The sequence below is a fragment of the Pempheris klunzingeri genome, chromosome 18, assembly GCF_042242105.1.
Source record: "Pempheris klunzingeri isolate RE-2024b chromosome 18, fPemKlu1.hap1, whole genome shotgun sequence".
NCBI lineage: Eukaryota > Metazoa > Chordata > Actinopteri > Acropomatiformes > Pempheridae > Pempheris > Pempheris klunzingeri.
The window spans coordinates 11,334,911-11,361,292 of NC_092029.1; the positions used below are offsets into that span (position 1 = coordinate 11,334,911).

A 26,382-nucleotide genomic window follows, 5' to 3' on the forward strand; every position below is an offset into this window, starting at 1 on the left:
ATATAATACTCACACCTCTTTGCAGCCTATAAACTTGCACATGCTGATTAACAAAACAAAACACCTTAGCTTTCATCCGTCTTTTTTAAGTCCCAGTGTATTTGTTTGGCTATCTTTTTCTCGCTTTGTTTCTGCCTCACACTGTCCGTTAGACACACACTCACACAAAGAAAGAGGTTTCAGCAGTAGACTGTGGCACCCGTAGTGAGCAGGCCCCAGTGGGGTTTGGTGGGCGTGTTGCCAGACTGGACTCCTGGTGGGCTGCCAGACTGGCTGTCAGCACTGAGCTGAACTTTGTCTTTGCTTGTGTCTGAGTGTGTAACCCTCCTGCAGGTCTCTCCGCTGGGAGTCTAGCTTAATTTTTTGTAAGAAGTGAATCTGTAACCATGGAAAAGCATGGCCTTGAGTGATTGATTAGTTTGTTAAAAAAATTTAGTTGCACATAATTATAGTTAAGAAAATGCAGATGTTACAAAAATTTGTATATTCTTTCATTGTCCTCTGTTTCCCTATTCAGCGTCCTATTATTCAGGGACACTGGAGCCAATGATGGCATTAGGTCTAACGAAGGAAAGCACTGGTCCCAGATCTTTACAACAAAAGTAATGTTAAGTAATATTTGTATGTCTTTAACAGAACCACTAGTTCAAGTAGTGAAAGTTTTATTTATTCAAATTAACGTCATATGATCAGTATCTGCTTAATTTACAACTGAGGAATGAGGCTGTCCTTTCTCTACATAAAGTATATGGTAAAATACATACCAAATCTGAAATATAAGCAGTTTCTATGCATGCATGCACATACCATGAGGCATGTGCTCACACTCAGTTGAGAGACTAGTAGTAACCTGTATAGTTAGACATTAAACACTGAATGGTAAGAAAAAAGGTCTTGGGAAAGGCAGTGATGGCTGAGGAACTATTGAGACATTTTCCTCTGCACCGACTCTGCTGGACCATCACTGTGGGAGGTCGCTGCTGAATAGACACGCGTGTGTTTTCTCAGCATGTGGCTTGCTGTTTTCACAGCGCTGCGCACGAATGTGACACAGTATCTAGTTTACAAGAATGTACAACAATGCAGACAAGCACACTTGTATTCATATGTGCAAGGGAAGGTGTGGAACGTCTGTGTTGTGCGCACTCGCATGCGTTTGTTCAGATTGGCATGTTTATAGCATTTAAGTTTGCATTCATGTATGAGCATGTGCAGAAAAACTACATTTTCCTGTCCTGACTGGTGTTTCCCCTTAAACAGCTGCTTGTCAAACTGTTATTGCCACTCAGGTGTGGGAGCATACACACACACACACACACACACACACACACAGTCCTACCTTTGATGGAGAACCAGTTCAGCCACATGTCAGAATTACACAAGCTCAGTTTTAACACTGTTGCAATGACAAACATGTTGCCTGACAGTTCATATACTCTCTGTAGGGAACACCTTTTGGACAGCTGAAGTAGACTCTTGAAGCTCATCATCACTGAAGACTCTGTATACTGAATACTCACCCTGACTATATTTTTCATTTTAAGTTTCTCAGTGGATGATGATCTTTATCCGTGTGTACACAGTGCATTATTTGCATGATGATATGCAAGTTTGTTGGTTTGCTCAGGGTAAACTATGTGACTCGTTTCGTGCATGTTTGGGAACATAATTTTCCTAAATAATTCCTAAATAAAAGTCCTGTTTATTCACTATGTAGGAGTATAGAGGCTGAACAGAAGAAAGTAAAGGCTGCTTTAAGGTGGATTTGTAATAATATTTCTCACTTCATTCACAAATTTTCACACATTACAGTCACAGTCCTATTCTTATATGCTGAAATTCACCATCTGCGTATGATTTTATAAATACCATAGCCTGTGTGAAAACTTCAATACATATGCAAACCACATCTGGCCTCAGGTCTGCTGGCAAAGCTCCTCCACTCAGGCATGACAGATCAGGAATGCAGAGTTGACCGCACCCTTTCTCCCCTATAACCACTGGACACAGGCCTGTTGGGCGTGAGTGTGTGTGTGTGTGAGAGAGTGTGTAAATGCCCTGCTCAGATTACCGGAGTTCATTTGTCCTGTAAGCTATAGTCAGTGCCACTCCTTACTCAAACTTTTATTCTTTTCATACATTGGTATCAGCTCAATGCACTCTTCCCTTGATGTTCTGTCTCCGTCTCTTTCAGTCACACAGACTAACACAGACAAGGCCTCTCGCCTCATAAATCTACAGCAGGGAGTCTTATGAACGCTGCACATATGTTGGTTCATGTACTCAAAGAAGTGCTCTCTAGCCCTCAAACTGGCCTCAACTCAACACACGCCCAGCCTGTGCTTCCTTGTCCTTTGTGTTGATGATGGTGCATTTGTTCCTAAAGCACGAGGAATTAAACCCGCGCCAAATAAATGTGACTGACTTGGAGCCATACTTAAGCTTGGAGTCAGCTGCTGCTGTAGGGTCAGGGTTTAGAGGTCAGAAGTCACTACCTGCTTAACTTTTCTCTTTGTCTTTGCGGATAAACCGCACTCACACATGATTCTCACATACACACATGCACACACATATACACATACGCACACACACACATTCTTAATTGCATACACACAGGAGGGGTGTCTGAGAATGGTGCTCCCAGCTAAGCCTGCAGCTTTTACCAGAGAATAATAGAATTAAGTAACATACACACACACATAGTGCTTTCTGCTGGAATAATAGATGCTGGAATAATGGAGCACGTGGCCACAGGAATGAGGGGATTTGTCTTCAGACCTGAGTGAATTGACAAGAGTTGACTTTAGGGGTTTGGACCGGCTTAGTTGCTGTCTAACAACTCCACACAGGACTATGTGTGTATGTGTGTGTGTCCTCGTCCTCGAAGGGGTTGTTCCACAGAGGCCAAATATAGGCCTTGAATGTTTGAAATAGCAGTGTTATCCCTGACTAAAGATTGCTATCTTTACACACACACAAACACACAATTACACTTTATTCCCCTCAGGGCACGAGATAATGTTGTTTATCGACTAAAGTCTGACAGTTAAGTGTTAGGCATGTACATACTAACACACATGCGGACACACGGACGCACAATTTTCTGGCCCATTAAACCTTTCAATAAAGACCAAAAGCTACACTGACCAGCACAGAAGACAAGACCTTATCCTCAGAGGGACAGTCTGAGGGTGCCCCCATGTGGTCAGAAATAGTAATTACACTTTAACAAGGCACAGTTTAAATAGATACATGCATATGTTTTGATAGTATTGAAGGTTATTTTCAGACTGTTAAAAATGTGAAACAGTTGTATTTTCCAGTGTTGGCATGTACGTAAACTACTGGTAGTTCAAAAGCTCAGACGTATAGCTTATCAGTTGTACTAAAATGCATCATCACCTCTTATACTCTTATATAACCTCAGTTGAGCTGCAAAAAATGTACTATAAAATGTGACAAAGAAAAGATTAAGAGATGTTTTGAAAGAAAGACCGGAACACAGGCACATTAGGACCACAGGTATCATTGATTTTTCATTGCGGATTAATCTGTTGATCGTTTTCTCAACCAAGTAAGAAAATGGAGAAAAATATACATCATCATTTCCCAGAGTCCAAGGGTGCAGTTCCTTTTTCCTTTTTGTAATGTGTCATCACACCAAAACCTTAAAATATCCAGTCAATTATCATGCATGACAAAGGAAAGCAGCAAATCCTCACATTTGAGAAGCTGAAATCAGAGAATGTTTGGTATTTTTGCCTGGAAAATGGCCAAATTACCTAAATAATTGCTAGATATTTTTTAATTGATTAATGAACTAATAACTAAAGCTCTATAATATAACACACATTACATAAGAACAGGTAATATGTGATGTAAGTTAGCTGAATGAAATAATAAAAGCAATACCAGATAATTCCTCATGGCGTTTTTCTGATGCTTAGAAACATCTGTAATAACTTAGATTCAACAGACTTCAAAGCTCTAGAGCCTTCAGTAGCACTACCACAGCCACCAGAGGGCTGCTGCTGGGCTGCTGGGCTGCTGGGCTGCTGGCCCTGTCCTGCACCCTGGAGGTCTGAAGTCGTTAGGCAGCTAACCTGATAGAGGGACATTTTATACTGCGTGACTCACTTTTTCCTCATCCTTCTTTATCCAATATCATGTGGATTAGTCACTTTTATTCTCTGTCATCTCCCTCCTCCCCCGACTGCTGTTGGATCAAGGTTGAGTTACATAAAAAAAGTGTTTTCTTTATTCACACTGATGGCCTGCATTTGCGGAGGCATATATTCTTGTGTGAGTGTCCGTGTGTGTGTGTGTTCATCCATTGTGCTAAGACAACCCACTGCAATCATTCAGGTCAACCTCACTCCTCCCTTGCAACCTCCCATCATTCTTAGCGGCAGTTTAAGTGCATTATGCCACCATATGAGGTTAGTCTAGGGACTCTAGTGACCCTAGTGGTACTCAGATGGCTCACTTAGTGAGTTGTCCCACACGTACACGTACACACACACACAATATTCATACATATGAGTACTTGTTGGACACGAGGCCACACACACCACACAACATATGCAAGCAATAAACATTAATGTGATCTCTCACACACAAATCGTGCGGTTTCTTTGACACACCGCATAAACACACACGGAACTCAGTCTTTTGCGTATTACTGTCAGGGTGAATGACACATCGCCTCTTTGCAAAGCCTCATGGGAGTCTGGAGTGGTTCCTGCACTCACTGCTCACCCCCTATTAATCCTGTTAATGTATATACTTTCTGGAGGACTGACAATGAGGGACAACAGTGGGATGACTTCAAAAATGTGAAATAAAAGAAAATTAAAAGAAATTTGGAAAGGAAAGACATAAAAAAGTGCAGTACAGTAAACACGACTCATGTCACATGTTTTCATATTTAAATTGTCACATTTTACTGTCAAAAACATGTTTTAAGAGCATGAAAGCTGGTGATGAAATAGATGTGCAGGGAGGGATAAGAATACATAAGAATGCGTCTGTATAAGGGAAAGGTGAAGCAAAGAAGGAAGAGGAATATGAGCGAGTGCAAGATAAATGCCAATAAAGGTGAAGGCTAAGCTCTCAGGTTCAAAGAGAGGTCAGGGTTCAGAGTTTAACTGTTAAACAGTAGTCAGGAGGTGACAGCAGATAATTCTCTCTTTAGTGTTGTGTGAAGATAAGAACAGGACGCACTTAAAGGATGTGATACTACATCTGATCACTGTCTATGTTAGTATTTTCATCAGGGCAAAACAATGAAAATCAAAAGAAAACTTAACCTCGCACTGCCCTAAGTCCTTGATCTTCTTACCATTTTCTGCAGCAGACATTGCCTTCAAATACAGTATACACCACAATCATTTATTTACATATGCATTCGCTCATATACACCACACATATGCATTTGTACATCTGACAAGTACAGAGAAGAGGCCCCCCTTACTGCTTACCCTTTGGTGAGGATTCCAACACCTCCTCAAAGCACCTAATATAGAACATATGGTATACACACACACACACACTTCCTGTGAGGTGTACCCCAGTTGTACATTAATCTGAATGTGATTGCATTGAAACCAGTTGTGTTCCCAAAAAGACAAGCCCCAATCAACAGTTCTGGCTTGAAATTTGTCCCCAAATGTGACCAAAAAAGACCCACACGTACACACAAAGACCGACTCCCATAACTATCATGGTAAATGTGGGGTGCTGTCTGGTAATAAAAGCCTTCCTCTGTGGTGTAGCTGAACCTCTGTGTTTAACTGACTCTGTGAATGTGTTGCCGCTGAGAGACACACACTGTGAATCTGTACTTCCTGGGATTTGGAATTTGGCAGACACACTCAGCCAAAGCTTTGGAGGGAGAAAAAAAAGACAATTGTGGAGTCGTGGAAGCACTAAATGCTACTTGTGTGTGTGTGTGTGTTGGCTGTCTATATGCTCATGTGTTACATCCAGGTAGGCTTGTATATCTTCTATATTTACCCTTTGTGCGACCGTGTCTGTGTCGGTGTGTATCGATGTCGGGTCATTGCTGGCCTCTGATGTCTGATTGGGTTACTTGGCAACCAGGCACTGGTGTTCTCCTGTCTGTGTGTAGATATGTGTGTGTTTGCACCATGGCGAAATTTATACTTCCCAAACTTTGTGACCTGTACAGCCTGTTTAAACAGCAGCCTGTTTAGGGTTTGTATCGCTTCACTGCTAAACACTGCAACATGCCTCTAATTACATGCTGACGTTTTGTCGTCACATACTGTCCTCCTTCATACTTCATGTTTGCTGGAACCTGCAGTACTTGGTGCTGAAAAGATGCAGTTGCAAGCTGTCAAAGACCAGATTTATACTGTCTTCTCACACAAAGCAGCCAAACCAAAGCTGTTAAATGTCCACCACAGCACTACAGATATCGGGTTGAGCGTATTGATTATTGTCCCTGCTGTCACTTATCTGTGCGTAGCTTTAAGGGAGTGAAAACAGGGAGAATTAGGAAATGGAAGTGAGGTGGGGGTTGAATCAGGATGCTGTCCCTTTATGATGACCTTTGACTTATAAATTCCCACTGGGAGTTATGGTACTAAAAGAGCTTTACTTCTTGAAAAGAGGAAATCAATAGACTGAACTGATCCTGACTCCATGTCTGTTTTTGCCCTGTATTTATAATGGATTGTCTTCCATGCTAGCTGGTGTGAATTTGAACTGTATATTCCCCATCAAAACCAGTTACCATCTTGCCCTGTGCTGTTTTAATGACTGACAGTAATGAGAGTAATGCAGGTTAATTATTAAAGGACTGTGGCCTCGAATCATCAATGTGGACAAAGGTCTAAAATATAAATGTTTGTGTGTGTGTGTGTTCCAGATTTGCATGTTTGTAAGTTAAGCTGGGACATCAGGAGCAGGCAGTTGTCCCTTTATGTAAACAGCAAGTGCTGAGACAGTAGATTTCCTCTCTAAAGGGAAAAAGAAAATTAGGTCGGGGACCTGTCAGAGCGGCGGGGTTTTAAGTCTAGGTTTACACCACATCCCATCCACAAATCTGCGATCAGCTTACAGCAGTGTAACGGATCCACAAAAGGAGATCCTCGACAAGGAGTTACAGCCTCAAAACAGTATCTGGGCAGAAGGTACTTCCTCTAATTTTCTGTCTTCAGCTTTAATTGAGGTTGTGCGAGCAGAAACAAGGAAACGAAAGGGATTAATTAGGGTTGTGGGGTTTGATACGACACCTGTGCTTCATACACATAAATATATCCATGCACACACACAGCACTGGTTTATTTTCACACCTTGGTGGTCACACACTCCTTTACGGTTACACTTAGGTGGGAAAACTCCACCTCCCAAACACACTTGTTGCGCCCCATAAAGAGTTTGTTTTTGTCCCTGAGGGCCTCTGTGTGCTATTTTAACCTACTTCAGCTATATGTTGGGTAGCTGAATATGTGCTGTGTGTTACATTTTACAAAAGAATACTCACCAATCGCATATTTCTGAAACAAGATCCACTTCAGAGCGATCTCTTAAACCTTCAACTGATACATCCACGTTGGGTGGATGTTGTCATCTCCTTGCTGTTAAGTCATGTTTGGCGTTGCCTTCTGGTGCTTCAGACTTGTTGATCAACCAGTTGCTCCCACCACCTCAGGCAAAATATCACCTTCAATAACATGATGAGAGAGTCCTTCCTTGCGTGCTGTGTCTCCTTAGAGAGACCTCACTGACACTGTAGATGCACGCTGCATATTCTATTAGTCTGTAGCTGTTCTGGCCATTTATTTAATTCTGTCTAGCATTAAAAATGCCTTTTAGACGAAACAGGTCTCAGGTTAAACGCGGTCTCTTTGTCTCAGTAAAGGAAGCACCTGAGGGACAAGAAACGACACGGATAACTGTAAATAGAGAGACAAGTGGAAAAAGAAGGTGGAAGGGAGGGAAGAACGGAGTGAAGGAGGGAGGGAGGAGTGGTTGCCATACCAGCAAATGGATGTAAGGGAGGGGCAAAGATCAGAGATCACAGAAAACAGAGAGAAAGAGGGAGGGAGAGAAGGAAGAAGGGATGGGCTGACTCGTATTTCAGCACCGTGGCTACTAGGGTTGGGTGTAATCCTAACCCTATACTCACAACACACTTAGTCAACTCTCATAGTCGGTCACACACTGGAGGACTCTTCAGGACTAACCAAGACCAAAGTGCAGGGAATCCCCTCCAGCGCATACCTCTTATCAGCAGTGTGCGTGTTCAGCAGGTGTGGGCTTTTCCTCCTGGTTCTTGCTTTATTACTTACGCTGATCAGCTGTTTGGAGATTCAGACCCTGGCGGCTGTCAACTCCCGGACTTTTTTTTCACAACATCAGCATACCTGGCATGCCTCCTCCTCACCCACCCCTGGAATAGAGAAGAAGGTGTTGACATGGCATCGGGTGAAATTCCCTGGAAACCCTGAGAGGCCACCTGGGATCTACACACACACAGACACATAGTAGAGGATCCTTATTTGGAACTTTTGGCGGGAGGTTTGTTATGCGAGTGTGTTTGTGCCAGTGTGTGAGCATGCATGTAACTTCATCAGGCTGGGAATAGACCCAGGGACACTGAAACCTCTCAACCTCCTGGTCTGGCCTGGCGCTGAGACGGTGTGTGTCAGCTGGTGTGCACGCTAACAACTGGAGATAACGGCACTCAAGAGCAGGCATGGTTGTAAACAGCAACCGCTGACTTGCTGTGATTGAAAAGTATCTTAATGTAATTTGGAAACCTCTCTCCACCCTGTCAGCCACCACCAAGGAATATTACAGCCAACAGTGAGTGTGCACATACAAGTGTGTGTATTGGGTTGTGTGTTGCAGGGGGGGGTGGTGATTTTCCAGATTGCTGGATTGCGTAATTACCCCTTTGGGCTTGGGAATCACGCCCGGAATCGTTAAACACAGAAGAAGAGGGGAAAGGAAAAGAGATAATTTAAGTCTGACTTTCGGCTTGTGACACAGAGATTAATTGAAGGAGAAAGAAGCTTGAAGTTGAGTCTGTCAGAGTCATGATGTGGAACTGTGCAACCAAAGTAAAGGAAAACTGGGCTATGGATGAACTTCCCTCTGGAACTAATTTAATTCTAAACATGGAATCTGAATAGTTTAAGCATTTAAGCATGTGTGTGTGCCTGGATGCTGTATTCAGAAATGTTCGGAATCTCATGATCTGGATTTAGAGCAAATATCTACCAACCAACACAAGGAGCCACATGTGAGGATTATTTTTCCAGATTAAAACTTGGTTTTAAAGATACTTTGATCCTACGTCCTCCCGTCTTGGCCTTGCTTTCCCTGAATGACGATGAGAGGGGACAGGAGGTCAGCTTCCTTCCGTAAGGAGAAACCTGCAGGCCTGTCCCGGGCTCTGAGCTGGCTCAGCGTGTCTACCCTCTCCCGCCAGAGCAGACGCATCTTCCACAGTCAGAATGAACTCCACGCCGTCCACAACCGTCAAACATACTCGCACTCACACACCCACCTTCACGCTGCAGGCAGAGACAAGAGGGATGATGATGACAACTGGGTATACCAGCCTCAACACAAAATAGGTGAGGGAAGGGAAGGCAGCAATGAAGAGACACTGCCTGTCACTCCTAATTGATTCTGTTTCTTGTACGCATTTTTAAATCAGTAGATACTCACCCAGCAAAATGACATGGTACGCTTGACTTGGCTGCATCACAATGATGCCACCACAATCCTCTGAGCTCATTTGAATGGATTTTTGTTCTCACTCTCAAACAGGAAGCCAGTGAATGACTTGTTTACACGCTCAAGCAAAGCAAGAAATGGGTCACTGTCTTTTTATGGCCCCTTGTACTCCGTGTAAATGTTCCTGGCACTTCCTGGTTGCTATAGGCAGTGAGCAGGAGATGTCTGCGATCAGTGGGGCTGTTAAAGGGTCAAGGGGAACTTTGTGTGCGTGATAGGTAAACAATCATGCATCAGACCGGAAACAGGTGATGTCACGGACACAGTGATGTCACAGACTGGTGGCGATGTGAGCGCAGGCGTTGGTGCCAGGGAGTGTGTGTGTGTGTGTGGGGGGGTTTGTATAGCCCATCACTCAGACCAAGCGATAATACTTCTAGTTTATATTTGGAACTAACCTTTATCATCTTGACTGAGGTAAGAATGCTGTTTATACTTCTCTCAGTAGTTCAGGGGTATTGTGTTCCCCGACTGGGCTCATTATTTATTGATCGGTTCATTAGTTGTGTGGGTAAATGCCTGTGTGTATTTGGTCATCGGTGTCAATAAGACAATAGCTGTAACTGTAGCCTAACCTTTGCCTGAAAATGGAAAAAGACACCATTGCAACACTATAGTCTCCTGACTTTTTTCACCAACTCTGACCCATACTCCTGTTGTCTCCAGCTGCAGTGACAGGTCTGTTTCAGCTAAACTCACATCAGTAAGGACAGCGAGGGCTAGTTTAATATCCATCCTCGTCACTCACTGTAGTCATACCCATTAAATGACAAATAATGAGTTATTTCGATATCATCATGGAGGTGTCAGCTTTTGAAGGCTAAAAAATATCTCATTGCAGCTTGGACACTGTGGCAAAATAGCGTAACGTACAGATGCTGCTTGTTGTGCTCATGCATGCTAACTTACCTGTTACTACATGTTCATATGAATAGTTGTGTGTGGGTGTAGTCTGCATGTGGCTATACTGTTTTGGGACTGTATTGACACCTGTTAGCGCCATTACTTTTCTCATCAGTTTACCTCTTTGACTGAAAACCTGGACGTGTATGGAAGGGCGTTGTTTAGGCCAGCTCAATCAGACTAGTTTGGTCCGTTTCTCTCCTGGTATGAGTAGTTTTGGGCAGAACTGAACACAGTAATCATACGTTTGTGCAGATCAAAACAACCACAATAAGACTATTTAGGGGAAGTAATCTCGTTCTAGTCACAAACAAATTATTGAGCAGTTTGGTTGTGGTCGGAATGTGATCTGACCTCGATCTGACTGAACTGAAAGTCACCTTCTTGGTATTTGGGTTTTTCTTTCTCACTCCCACCCCAGATTAACCAATGAGCAAAATGATCATTCTCATGCTGCTTTTAGGGATACGTTTTGGTTTGCTTGGATATTTTGTTGCCTCCCAATGAGAGCAGACCTACCAGCATTGTCTTACTTACAGGGACACCTACACTTTAGTGCATGTAGTACAGTTTCAGTCTTGGTCTATTGTGGCTGTTAATTATTTAAAACATATTTAATGAATAAATATTTTTTATGCATATATTGTTGCTTCTGTCCTAACTTAAGTGGTTCTTTAAGACATGTGGAGCCACCTAAATGGAGCCCGTAAGTTGCCATTTTGTTGCCTCACAGGAATGTGGAGCTCGTTGCTGTTGTTGTCATTTATCGCATGTCTCAATCCTTCCTAGTCACTCCATCACCTCCGAACCTGCCCCTTCCTAAAACAGCTCAGGGCTGCTCAGGGCTGCACATGGCTGGCATGGTTTGAGCTCCTCACATTTTTCTTAAAGTCAAAGGGTAGAAGCTGGAGTCACCATTTTGGAATGTCATCATTAAAACCAAAGCTTTAGATGATCACCACATTATATAAGTGGGTGTAAATGTAGTGCTGATGTTCTTCATTTTTTGTTACAGGAATGTTCTTCACTGTCATGACATCGTACCTTATTTTTTGTGTCATTTAAATCCTTCACTTTAATCGAATAGTCTGATCAGTTTGAGTGTCACTATTGATTATTTGGTTGAGTCGGGAAACAGATCCATCTTTGATAATTGAGCATTTACTTGTTAAATCTTAAAGGAAGGAAGGGGGAGCGTTTATTGATTTTGTTATATTAACAGCACGGCCTGGGAATGGAGAGAACACACTAGAGGATGAAGAAATCAGGCTAGTTAAAACAGCAACAAGGCTGATGAATGCGTTTTTTGACTGGAAGAGTTGTTTTTCAGAGACTGCTTTTTCTGCCTCACACACCCTCTTTTTCTTTCTCCCTCTCTCTCCCTCTGTCATACACATGGTCTACATCTTTTTATAGCTAATTCAAGGCCAGAGACAGTGTCAGAGACAGGTCAACATCAAACTATTCCATCTACAGCACACACACACAATCATACATACATACTGTACATGTGCACACCACACATAGGAAATGTCTCATAAGAATACCTCTCTAGTTTGAACCTGGAGTATTTATAACATCTGGATCTTGCTTCCACGCGCCTGCCAGGACCCATTACAAGACACATGGGCAGCTGCGCATCGTGCCTGTGTGTAAATATAGCCCTAAAATGAGCCCCTGTCGCTCCAGAACCTGCAATTTTGACGCAGCCTTTAACTTGACTGGTTGGGTGTTTGCCTCGGTTGCCAAGGTATCGGGTTTGCGACTTCCTGGTGTGGTTCAGTTTGACCTTCCTATTGGGAAAAATCTGAACCAATCATGTGTAAGAGAGCCGTCTGTTACACAAGCTGTTATTGGCTGTCCTGGTGAAGACCTGCTGAACTTTAACTGACTTGACGTGCATGAATAATACAAAGAAAAAATTACTGAACCCCTCAAAACTAATTAAATATGCTTTGTCTTGTGTCGTTTTGGTCAGCATTTCATAGAGCCAAATATCATTATTGCACAAAATTCTCATTTAGCCTTAAAAATTTGACTCAGTATCATTCTTCACCACCAAGAATTGCACTGGGAATTGAGGTTTAGGGAATGTTGTGGGACAGTGGCGCCCATCAGGAGCACACACAATAATCAAGTGAATTTGGTATGCTTGCTGACGTCTCACACACTCACTATAAAGTCAAAACCTGCTTGTATTTAGTATGTAATTGGGCCACATTTCTTTTCTGATGCCCAGCAGACAAAAAGCTCCGGTCATACGGCCTGAATCCTGTAGGTGGCAACAGTCAAGTAATGTTGAAAAAGAAGCGATTGCATTATCACTGATGTTTTCACTCGGCAGATCAATGTTGCTCACTGTCTCCTTTCCTCTCTCTCCTCCTTGCTCTGTCACACACATACACAGACACACAATGAAATGATCAATCTCATCAATCAATCGGCCGTGATGGCCGTTCTGGAAGACCATGTTGAGAGATCGGACAGTCGGGCCCTGGGCAGGCTGCTGAGGCCCCTCAGGCCAGACAGGGATTCAGGCTCAGAGAGGCTGAGTGGCAGCGGGGGATCTTGGTCTTTACTTGATTACTTTACTGCTTCTTACAGTATATGCTGTTTATGGGTTGTGTACAGCAAGCCACCACATGACATGAACCTAATGACTCTGATTTAATTTCTTGAGATTTCCGTTGTTGGCAAGTAGCAGTGCACCATGTTAATATACAAGTAGAGAAGATTGGGGGATTTTAGTATTTAGCAGAATTATATGCGGGATGCATTTTTATGTATCTACAGTATGTCTCATTTAGCACACAACACATTGACCTAGATATTTGTACCCTAACACACCAGTGTTGTTACAGCCAGAACCAGAATTGGGTCTCATATTATAAAATGCCATAAATTAGTTGTTTTTGAATTTTGCCTGCATGAAAAGGTCTTTTAGGACATATTTGTCTATGTGAGATGTGTAGTAAAAATTTTTAGAGGATTCAAACAAGACTCTTGTGCAACGCTCTTTTTTGGGGAGTTTGGATGATCTATGGGCCGGGCTCATTTCCACACATACTCCACACACACACACACCGCGACACATCATCAGTATGTAGTCCATGTGTAAATCCAGATTAGCAGATGATAATTCGCTGTAGGGGGGAGATGCGATGTATAAACCAGCAAGGCCTCATTAAAAGACGGACGTGGAAATCTGGTGATGTGGCCCACAGCCCAGGGCATACGAACACTCCTACCGTACACAGAAATGGATGTTCACACACACAACATACACGAATACTTAATGGAGAAACGAATATTAAATGTACTATTTTTATGTTCTCAAACTGTTTCTAATCATCTTCTGCTTTCTGTTTTCTCTTTTATGTGCTGACAATGGTATGATAATTTTCAGGTAAGTCAAACATTTTTCTCTCTGACCACATAACCTCCTTTTTATGTCTCTATTAGTTGATCCCAGATCAGACCTACTATATGCTGAAAACCCCTACAAAGCCTGCGACACATTGCAGTCGAGTTTTAGCCTGTATTTAATCGCATTAACTTATATTTCCCACTAAAAACCAAATCTCTGACTCGCGCCACCCACCTTCTTTGTATCATGTTGTGTATCCTATTACCTTTTGTATTATGGGATCTAATCCGTGAATGCCCTGAACTCGATGATGAGAAGGGGAGGCGGAGGAAAAACAAGTGATTATGTTTGTGAGCATGATTTCAGCTTATAAGGGGATCGAGGTCCAGGGTTTATGTTGGTGGGATGCACTGATGTTGTCCCAACACAATCCAGAGGTGAGAGTTTATAATCCGCCTCACCACGTATACAGGAGCTGTGGATGATGTCACGGGAAATATCTTTTTCATTCACCTTTAGCACAAATCCAATCATGTTTTTATCTCAAATGGTGTGCCATTGTATTACTACTTATGACAGATAAATCTGTTCGAACCAAATCTAGGTTTCCGCTCATTGCGTGTCTAACTTTTCGTGCTACCAAAGTGTTATGGTTCGCTACAACAAGCTTAGTTCTTATCTGCGTGTGTTATTTAGTTTTATCTTGCGCTGACGCAGAGCTCACGGCAGACGGTAATAACATGTCGTGTTTGTGCTGCACTGGATGTGACAGAAGATGTGCAGTACGCTGGAGTTACTGACCGACATTTAAGATAAGATATTGTCTAATGTGGGGCCTTTTGCCTACCAATAAAAGACTATCATAAGGGCTGAATCGTGTCAACGACTGTATTTTGGAGAGAAACAACAGTGGTCAGTTGAAAAGCCTCTGAATATAGTCTTTATATCCTGCAGTTAAAGTACAACACTGCCATTTAACCAGAAGACCTGTGTTGCCACACAGCCCAGTACTGAAATTCCTGAGAAAGACAATTTTTTAAAACTAGATAACAGACATCACAGCTTGAGTAAGCCTACCATTATATACATAATATCCAAATAGATACACTGATATAAATACAACCAAATACTGTATACACATGACAATATATTTTACTTTATATGTATGCTATAATAGTAGCAAAATATAAAGAATTATTATTAACAGGTGAATATAAGTAAATGGAATGGAAGTGACTTTTTCACAAAAAATCTCACAAACTCTTGACCCATATTACTGATTGCTTTTAAAGAATCCTTTCAATGAGATAATTTGAACAGCACACATTTAAAAGCCCAATTTTGTTTAAAGCTTGAGTGGCATGATTACAATCAAAGTAAGCAAAAGTGTTTTAGCAAAGTTTCCATCCAAATTAAACACACATTTTTAAACTTTCTAGAAAATCTCCTTAAGAAAATGCAAATGAGTACATGTTTCCATCTACTTCTGCTGTGGGAATATTAGGCGTTAGGTGCATCCAGTAAACAGTTTGTGCCGCTAATTTTCCAGTCAGGTGCTTTAAAACCGTTGCAGAACAAGAGGGCTGAACAAAATGATACCAGTAACCTATTAAAATGCATAAATGGAGGCCGGCACTTTATGTCACTTAGCAATAGGTTGTAACCTAAGTAGCCTAAATATCCCTCAATAAAGAAGACATTAACTCTGAACAGTGAAGTAGCTGGAACTGGCCCTCATGTGAAAGAGAAAACACTCTCGATGCGATTGTTTAAAAATAGGGAAGAAATTCCACCTCTCTGCTTTTACCACTTCAGCTTTGTGAGAGCAGTGATTATGCAGACCTCAAGTGTTCCTTCAGAGTCGAGAGTTTTATGGTGAAGGTTAAAGTTAAAGCCGTTTTGGGCAATGCAGCATCCAATTAAGGTGGAGGTTTGATGAAGTCAGGTTTTATTGTCTGGTTAGGTGGGTCTATCCAGAGATTTGTGTGCACTTTAATTGTTGATTATTTCCACGGCTGTGTTTCTGTGGCGTTCTCATTTTATGCAGTCACCCTTGCAGAGGGGCTCCATAACACACACACACACACACACACACACAAACACACACACACACACACACACACACACACACACACACACACACACACACACACACACACACACACACACACACACACACTAATCAGGCCGTAATTGGTGACATCTGGTCAAGGCAGGCGTGTCATAGCCTGCGAGCTGAATTGGGGTTGGGATTAACATGGTCATAACACACACATGCACACAAACACTCACATTTGGACAGTACATCTTTTACAAATGTGTGTTTGAAATACTGTACTGTTGTCGCATGATTTTATTATAATTAAAGCACAGTGACGTTGACTTTATGGTGTAGTACTTTCCAGTGTCTGATGAAGATATATAGATCATATGTTATGTTATAAACACCTATATAAAGGATAATATACCAATGTGCAGTGTAATTTAAATGCCACTGTAAACCCAGATAATGCTTTATGACATCCTATATTGCAGTAATTATTGTTCATTCGTTAACTGTCACAGTTGCTATAGTTACTCAAACTATGTACATGAAAGGTTACAGCATTGTGAACATGATGGTGCTAAACTAAAATGAATGGAGCCACTTATAACACTTATAACACAGCTTATTGTCTGCTTCAAGTAAATTAATGCACACAATATATTCTGCACAATGTCTTTGTTGTGCAGCTATCTGTAATACATGATAAATATTGACTTCACAATAGAAGTGAACGCAAATAAAGCAGTTCTTAGTGTTGCATCACTTACCATTAATCAGTTGCAATTAGGAGACATCAGCAGGTGCTATGGCAGGCCATATTTGTGACTCCTCATTAGTGTTTAAAAGACGTGCTAATGATGGATGCTGAGTCTGATTAATGAACAAAAACCTGTATGCTCATAATAAGTTAACCTGCTACCCAGTTCAGTTTATTGGTCCCACATTATAACTTGTTTAATGAGGCTTGAGTTGTTTTTACCTTTAAGCTTTAACAGCCATTTAAGCAGTAACCAGCTGCAACATGTTTTGCAGTGTAAGAGAAAGCCATTACAGAGCCTCATCGGAAATCAATGGCATTTTGTGTTCAGCCATCTAGTCTGGAGTAAGCTAAAGTTTGAGTTGACACATTTACTCTCTGTTGTCACTATGTTTAGATTTTGGCACCCCACAGAACACATTAAAGGCCACTTATGCTACAGTGCTAATTGTGTATGGATTTGGATGTATTGGATATTTTTTGATGAGGACGCTTACTTCCTGTCCTTTCCCGATTTGAAAAAGACGGCCTTGCAAACCTTATATCACAAAATCCTGGATCGCTACTGTTTCAACAAAACTTGCTTTTCTACTTACTCAGTTGCTTTCTAAAATCTCTTCATAGTTTCTGTGTGATGTTTGTTTATTGCTTCTTATGTATCACAAATATCTTTTTGTCATATTGTAATATTTCAAGGGCACTAAAGACCAGACCTGTGCACTCTTTTCTTTGTTTAAGTGATCTACAGTAAGAACTGCTATTGTTGTGCCCCTTGATGTTGAACTCCCAAAAGCAAACTGTATGTTGACTCTTTAGCCTTTCCACAATCTGTGAGTGACTCAGTATTTCTGTCTACCATCAGTGCCATGCAGCTGGTAATTCAGAGCGGCCAGCCAGGAGGGTTTGGGATGCACCAAGCTTGTAGCTGCTTCTGATAACAAACAGTTGAATTGTGGGGATTAAAGCGATTATATTTGATCAGTGCACAATGGATTGGCCTCAAGCCGTGGCCCCCTGCCTCACTCTAAACTGCTGACTGCCCAGATTCTCTACAATCACAATCCTCTACGCGGCTCACGCCCTGTGTGCGTAGTTTTGTTTTTATTTTTGCCTGCCCTAATAAGAGTACAGACCTCATTTATACACTATATATGCAGTATATAAATATATGCCTTTGTGTAAACTTCTGTATCTGATTTAAAGGTGACAGCAGCTTCAAGAGTTTAAGATCGAGGCTGGGCTTCTGGCTCTCTGCCTCTTAACACTGATAGGGGCGGAGAGATGGGGGGGATTTAGTGAGGTGGAGAGACACTCAGAGATTCAGGGAGCGCATGAGGGGAAGCAGAGTTGGGGGGTGGCAGAGCAGTTTCCTGAGGTGTAGAAGTTGGCTAGCTGCCACTCATAGCGTGTGCATGTCTGTGCGAGGGGAGACAGACAGAGAGGGAGGGAGATGGCAAGAGAGGCAACGGGAGTGAGGAGTGTATGTGTCAGGATCTGTATGTCTGTGTGTGAACGCCTTGACCGAGCAGTGTAGAGGGGGAGAGGAAAGGAGGGCAAGAGAGAGGAAACTCAGCAAAGAGTGAAAAGGAAGAACAGATGAAGAGACCGGTATTTGTTTCTTGTGGATAAATGGGGAAATAAGTTAAGAGCCATGTTCTGTCTTAAAGGTAAGTGTGTGTGTATGTGTGTACATTACATGAATGTGTTTGCATCACCCCAGTGTGAGTGTTGGACTTCTCCCCCAGACTTTCTGAGACAAAGAAAAGTTGAACTCCATCTCTCTCCTCTGTGTGGAAAGTAATCTCTGTCACAGCGGCTTCTTCCTTCCTCATGTGTTTTTCTTTAGTGAAGGGAAACCTCCTTCTTTCCCTCTTTAATCATTTCTTCCTTTATTCTTTTCTCTGTCTGACTCGTTCAGGTTCACCGACTTTAATCCAACCTCTCCTTTTTTCCTCTGGTTGCTTTTTTCATTGCTCTTCTTCCCAGTTGCTTTCTGATTAATTCTTGACTTGGGGGAAACACAAAGAGCTACTAATATTAAAGCTTCTCTATGCAACTCGCTATATGAGGTTTGAATTTTCTTTATTAAACTTGGGAGTGTATTTTTAGCAAGGATGAGTGATGTTTTGTGTGTCTGAGTGTGTGTTGTCCACAGTTACAGCTGGTGAAGCAGCAGTTGCCGGGCTGTTGTCCTGCAGAGTGAGGCCATGTGTCGACTATTATTCGACTGGCCAGTGAATGTGAGATAAGTTGTAAACTGGTTCCACCTTCACTGGCAGCCTCATTTTGAATTATTATCTGTTCTGAGACACAGTTTTATTGCTTGGCCATATGACAACGATATGCTTAATGGATGACCGTATGACACACACAAATACTGACTTCACCATCAACTGTGTATTAGTCACAAAGGCTCTAAGTCATCCAGTAGATGATATAATGCTGTTAACCCAAAGGAAAACAGCTGCACTGATTTGGCAGCAGTTTTGCTTCTATTGCGTTTAACTCCTTTGTTGAGAAATCCACGCTGATGCACAGATTTAAGAACATCATGTCAGTATTTTTACCTATAATGGATCTTAATTAAAAGCCACAGGATTCTATATGTTATATGTGTTCAGTTATTAACAGGAATTGTAAAGAAAATTGACACAGTTAGGCCAAAGTCTTGGAAACTTTGTAAAGTTGCACAAAAAAGTTGGAATATACTCTGAAAAACAATGTTCATGATTCCTCTAAGTATATACCTATTAAAGCTGTTGAGCAGCTGTCAGTCCACATGTTTAGGTCTACTTACTGTGAAGAATTACCTAGTTTGACCTTGTGTTGCCCAGTAACAACAATTGCATTGAAAACAAACTCTTCAAATGCAAGAAATCACCTAGGATCAGGACAACATGTGAATTTCTAAGTTGAAAAACATGTAGGAAATCCAGGCCAACAGATGCAATAAAATGAAGAATGAAATGGTGCTCAGATGCCTCTTAGCAAATGGTCCAAACTGCTGTTATCTCAGAAATGAGGAAATCGTCCTTCTCGTGAAACCACAGTATTTTCTTTTTTCTGTTGCCTCTAGATGTATGGCTTCAAGAAATGAAGTAATATAAACTGAACACTGCAACTGTTAAGGGCATAGTCCAGTACATCAGCTGTATGTAGTAATTCATGTTGACAGTTTCCACACTGTGGGACTCTGGTCAGATTTGGGAAATGGCGAGAAACAGATGTGGGAGCTGGAGAAAAACTTCAGTTTTGTTAGATGAAGTAATTTACCACTTTTAAACAAGATAGTCTGATTTAACTTTGAAATCTTTCCAACCAACCAGTTGTATGACACCAGGAAGATCTTCTCCCTCCTACATGTTCATATCGTCCTGCAACATTAAAACTGTTTAAAAAGTGTTAAACATACATACAAGCTGCAATTAAAGACAAAGCACCACTGCCAGTTTGGGTTTCCAGCTTCAAATTACATGACGAACTGACCCAAATACTGTGCATTACATTAAACTTCGTGATCCTGTAGTTTGCTCTACATTAGTTGCCAGTTACAGAATGTTTGCTGATGTTATGATTTCAACAAGAGCTGCCAACTCTGGGGCAGATGTGACACATATTCAGCCCATGTTCCTCCACGTCCAGCTGTGGACAGAGTGGATTCTCATCTGTTTTGACCACACACCCTCTCCCCACCCCCCCTCCTGCAGTAAAGCCATGTATTTTGGTGTAAGCCCTTTACTGGCCGGCCAGACCACTCTGTGTGGCTTTTGGTATGTTACATAAGTTATATCTGCACTTGAGCTCCACTCCAGTAGAATATTTTAGCCCCCAAAAGGAGACATGAGACGGGACTGAGCAGGGATTAGCTCGAGTGATTTTGGGAACCTCGTTCTCACTCTAATTGGAGGTTCCCTGCAGTGTGACGGGTATAAATGAGTGAATGTAAACCCCGCCAAGCAAACATTTTGCAGAGAATTCATGCGACCTCCTTCTTGTGAGGTCAGTTAAGGGCAACTCGGGCCATGTCCAATCTGGAAGAAAAAGAGTTTGGCTGAGTGGAACCAGCGTTCCCTGGTTTGTTTCAACCACTCTGATTGCAGTTCACTCGGATGTCTGAGCATTATAGTGGCTTCAGATGTTTTGGTTGCGGAGAAGGGGGGAAGTGCAGATGTGCTCATCAGGCCGTACACAGATGCTTTGATAAAGACGTGCGCTAGGCCTGTATGTCGCCTGGACCTTGATCCAGTTCAAAGTTAAGTGTAATTAAGTCATAATATGAAGTTTTATTTAATGCCCGAAGTGTATATATTCTGTCATTTAGTCCATTATGTACATTAGATATTCAAACCACTATTACTACTACTACCAGCTATTAATTGCATAGTTTAATTAATTTAATCACCATATTATTGATACAAAAATATTGAAAACGAAAATCTGTGTATCCTATTGTATATAATTAGGGTTAACTTTAAAATATTGTAAGTTATAAATAAGTTAAAGATTCAATTTAGATCTGCTTTTGTTGCCTGAGAAAGCTGAAACACTGCAGTTTCTTCATGGAAATGAATCATACAGAGCTGTCTGTGTATGTGTACACTCCTGCATGTGTGTGCGAATTGAATGCCAGGAATGTGTGTGTGTGTGTGTGTGTGTGTGTGCATGAGTCCCACGCACTCTTGGAGAAACAGCAGGAGCTCAGAGTGTTTCTTTCTCCAGGGCTGCCGAGTTGGATTCGGCCAACAGGGCAGTGACCCACATAGCTATATGTCTAAACCTATATTTAACCTCAGCTCCTTTATGGCATTCTCACCACCTATATGGTACCTACATATCAGCCCAGACAGGACTTTGGACAGAGCAGCACGGTTGTGGACAAAAAAGGCTAAATGGTTATGATTGCAGTTTTAATCTGAAACATTTATCTCTATTATTAAAGCAGAAACATCACATTATTCGCTGTTGTGCTTCATTTCAACATCTTAATAACAGCTCCTATGCAACTCCTAGAGTCATGTGTAACTAACAAAGTTATCGACAACTTTTTTTAGCCACCCCATTAAAAGTGCTCCCTTATTAACCAGGACAGTCCTTCAGTAACCAAAGCACCTGTGTCGTGTGTCTAGAGAGACTCTGACCCTTGACCAAAGGCTGACCCACCACCTTCCCCATGGCCTTGTGGGTAATGGTGTTGATGGACGTTCTCACACTCAATCTGGCAGGCTGCTTATCTCCAGTGGAGGGGAAGAGAGGAGCGGGAAGGACAGGAAAGAGGTGTTGAAACGTAGACAGCAAAATAAATGCATCCAGTGTTGGGTAGCTGGCTTCTAAAGCCACTGCTGTTGACGGTGAAAGGTTGGCAGAAACTCTCCGGCTTTTTTGTAAACTGGTTTGCCAACATCAGATTTGAATAACTGTGAAATACTACAGCATGGCTAGATACTGGACCTGTAGCTTCACATAATAGTCACAGAACCAAGTCAAATATGACCATCTAACTCTGTGGACCATTTCTATTTATCACTGAAAATAAAACCTCTGATGTACTGATTTAGGTCCTCAGTTATAGGAAACCCATTTAGCCAGCTTATACTAGCTGCTAGAATCTAATTAATTAGTGCAAAGTTGTTAATTAGCATGGAACTTTAAGAGGAGACTCAGAGTGAGATGTTGACCTCTGTAAACAAGTCAAACTCTTCCAAAACAGGAGGAGATTTCTGGTCTTGATAGGTAAACAATAGATGGTGAGGTTCCAATTGCCTGTGAATGGACTGCAGTGAACCTTTTGTCTTCTGAAAAGAGTTTACTAAACAATAGCTGTTTGGAAAGGTTGGATCTTTGGAACGATGGAGTCAGTAAAGGGGACTTGACTGTATTTTTACTGTGAGACAAAGTTTTTCAGGAAGCGAGTTTTAAGCTGTGATGTTTCCAGGGACACTGCTGGAAAACTTTTGTTGTGGGTTAAGTTTGAAAAGACAATGGCCGGCTCCCTGTGGACAACTTCCCCAGACAGGGGACTAACTCAGCGTGCAGGTGCTCCTCTCACTCCATTCAGACCTATGTGTATCCATGGTTACCATTGTCCCTTCCCCAAAGCCTTCCGCTTTGGCTTCCCCCACTCACAAACACACACACAGTCTATGTGCACATGTGAGTATTTATTCAGGCACATAGGAGAGTTTATATGGACACAAACAAGTATTGATACATACAGACAAAATGCACTACCCTGACTTGAACTCAGCATGAATGTTGCACTTCTTGATGCACACACACATACACTCACTCACACAGACACACAGACACACACACACACACACACACACACACACACACACACGCACACACACACACACACACACAAATATCTCCTTACTGGTAATAATCCCCATTTAAGAGCAGTGGACTGTGAGAGTCTGACCGCCGTGCATGCTGGGTCTGGGCAAGACCTGAACATTCACTGCCAACTCAGACACACATGACATTATATGTGTGTGTGTGTATTCGTACATGACCGTCACTACCACAGACAAACATGTTCCTGCTTGTAAAATGCCAATAATAATTGTTTGCCTGCATGTCACTGTAAAAACACCCTCTATTGTTATGTTATGATGCTATTGTGCGTTCAGGTCTGCATGACTGTACACTCCCTGATGTTGTTCTGTGGGTGAACTGTATGACCCGCTGGTCTATGTGTGTATGGATTTAGGGCAACGACAGTGTTAAGTGCAATTTAGGCCACAGTCAGAATCTTTTGGCTTGCGCAGTGGGCTATGTGCATCCACACACTGTTTTATATATGTGTGTCTGTGTGTGTGTGTGTGTGTGTGTGTGTGGGTGGGTGCATGTGTGCTGTGGTTTGTTCATTATGTTCTGTGTGTGCAGTGGTTTTGGTTTTATAATCAGCTTGTGTGTTGGCTGACTCACCATGCTGTGGAAATGATAACCATCAGTAATGGCTGTTTTAGCCGCTGGCTATCTGCTGAAGCTTTGGCAGGATAACAACTGCACACAGGAACGCACACGCACACACACAGGAACACACGCACACGCGCACACACACACACACACACACACACAGTCTCCCTGTTCCCCCAAAATTGCAATAGGGTTGATGTGTACTAGGGCAGCAGCCCACAAACGTTTGTGAAAAAACTTCCCTCCCAGTTACATAGAGTTAAGGTGATATCTTCAAATGTGTTGCTTTGTTCAACAAACAGTCCCACACTCAAACACATTCACTTCATAGTGATATAAAGGGGAGAAAAGCAGCATCATAACATTGGAACCAGAGAATCACTTGTCATTTTTTACACTATTTTTACTTGACAAATCAACATAGTTGTCGATTGTTTTTATTGATTAATTGCTTTGTTGTTTAAGCTCTTGAGTGTACTTTTTAAAGTATTTGTGAGTACATAATAATACTCACTTGTTTGTCTGTATTGAATGACAAAGGTGTTAGCCACCACCAGAGGGAGACATTTGCCTCAGTATGCTCAAGTAGTTTTTTGAATGTCTTTTCTTTTTTTTCAAATTAATCATAATGTCTGCATATATGTCCTCTTGGTTAACCTTTCATTTCTTAATGGGCCATCACTGGAGTATCTAGTCTTTGGTTTTATCTAGTCCTATCCTCCACTGGTCCTCATCCAATTAACCTGGGCATATCAACAAGCTTAGCCCACCTCACAGCCAAGCTGATTAAGGATCATACTGACACATACGCACCCTCACCTGGCAGGTTCGTCTGAAGTTCTTACTACTCATGACCTCTCGCACCTTGCTTTTTAATCGGTGTGTATCTCTTTGTTTGGTGCCTATCTTTTTATCTGGTGTCGACAGCCCTCACCGTCCAGATAATACCTCTCAGTCCATCTGTGCCTCACTCTGTTAGTTCAGCTCCAATTAAATTCATCAAAGCGTTGAAATGAGTCTTTCTTAGAAAAAAGAGTAGGTTGTGTATATTTTCAACTGGATCTCTGTACTTTGTGACAGCAGACACTTGAGGGTAAACCTGAGGCAGTAGGTTGATATTTGCCCCACATAGTTTTCTTCACACTTGAGTTTGCGTCATCAGAGTTAACTAGCTGGTACACAGCACTCCAAGTTTTCTTGAACTGCCACACGTATGAGCACTGAAGGTGATGTAGTTAATTATCCACAGCCTGTTGTCCATCTGTGTTGTGTGTGTGTGTCTGTCACAATTGGAGGCAAGGGCTGGAGGCTGGATAATCTGGGTTTACAGATTAGAACAGCAGCGCTGAGGAGCAGAGGAAAGGGGACGGAGGAGGAGCTGAGAGGAGAGGCCATGTGGACGCCACTGAACAGTGCCGGTGCTCTATCTCAGATAGGTGGAGAAAGAGGAAGGAGGATGCTCTTAGACACTGCAAACTTGTCTGAACACTTGGAACCAGCGATTTTTCTAAACTCATCTCTAATTTACTAAATCTCACTATATTTGGCCTTTTTTTTTTAACTTTTTGTGGATTTTCTTTCGCACAAGTTGTGGTGATGCTTCTGGGTCACAGCAAAGGACAGTTCAGCATTTAGAAGAAAAACGTGCTTTAACCATAAGTATTTCCAATAATCCCTTTGTTTTTAAACCATACTTTTTGCATCTTTGGAGTATTTTTGAAGTTCTTGTGGTCATTTTGGGGGGTCAGAATTCCTGTTTTTGTAAGCGGCTGTGGTGTCTGCCAGATATCCGGCTGATAATCATGCTTTTTAATAACTTAATGCTACAATAGATCTGTGGAATATTTGTTCTGGAGTTAAATCTTGTAATCTTACTCTGTGCACTGCAGCCTTTCTTTGTCAGGCAAATCAATGCAAGTCAATAGGTCCCCCTGAGAGAGGGAGAGGATAGACAAAAACAGTAGGAGGAGAGAGAGGAGGAGACGGAGGGGGGATTGGGTCCCTGGTGGGTTGCAAAACCTCCAAACCTCCGTCCTGTCTTCCCAGAAAGAGAGGGGGAGGCCTATTGAGGGTTTGGGGGCAAAGGGGGAGGTCTCCTGCACACACCCTTCACAGTCACCCCTCCATCCCACCACTTCAGGTCCAGAGAGAGAGGGTCGTGCAAGAAAGAGGAGGAGTTGGGGGCTTTGGTCCTGGATAGAGCAGGGGAGGGTTTGCGTCGGGACAGGGGGGTTTTGGTCTTAGCAGGGGATGATCACATACGTGCACTGCCTCTCCTCGGAGCCGGTGGTCAGCTGCTGGCACAGGGCCTGCTATGAGGACCCCCCTGGTGAGAAGCGAACTCTGTGCTCCTTCCAACCCGCTGACAAGATGGGGAACAGCCTCCAGCCCGGGGCCGTCCCCAGCCCCAGGCCCGCCAGGCCAGAGGGCTGCCTGCGCAAACGTCTGCTTTCAGTGTCAAAGGTCCATCAGAGGCCGGACTCTCTCTGGACACCAAAACCGCTGCTAGGACCAGTCACCAAAGGCTCACTGGGGAAAACACAAACCTTCAAGGATGGCAAAGGTACAGACTAGAGAGCAGAACTTAGTCACTGCCATGCAGTTTGTTATCCT

At 42.4% G+C, this 26,382-nt stretch overlaps 1 protein-coding gene across 2 annotated transcripts in view; it reads left to right on the plus strand.

Annotated features, from left to right (window-relative positions):
- The window catches only part of nhsl1b (NHS-like 1b), a 100,529-nt gene that overhangs the window by 31,590 nt on the left and 42,557 nt on the right, over positions 1-26,382 (plus strand). The window contains exon 1 of one of the 2 annotated variants that reach the window (XM_070849040.1): positions 18,441-18,515. The exons of the other annotated variant lie outside the window; for it this stretch is intronic. Coding sequence (XP_070705141.1) covers positions 18,500-18,515 — 16 coding nt within the window. The 5' untranslated portion in view covers positions 18,441-18,499. Of the gene's footprint in view, positions 1-18,440; positions 18,516-26,382 lie in introns of those variants that run through there. 2 annotated transcript variants of the gene reach the window in all.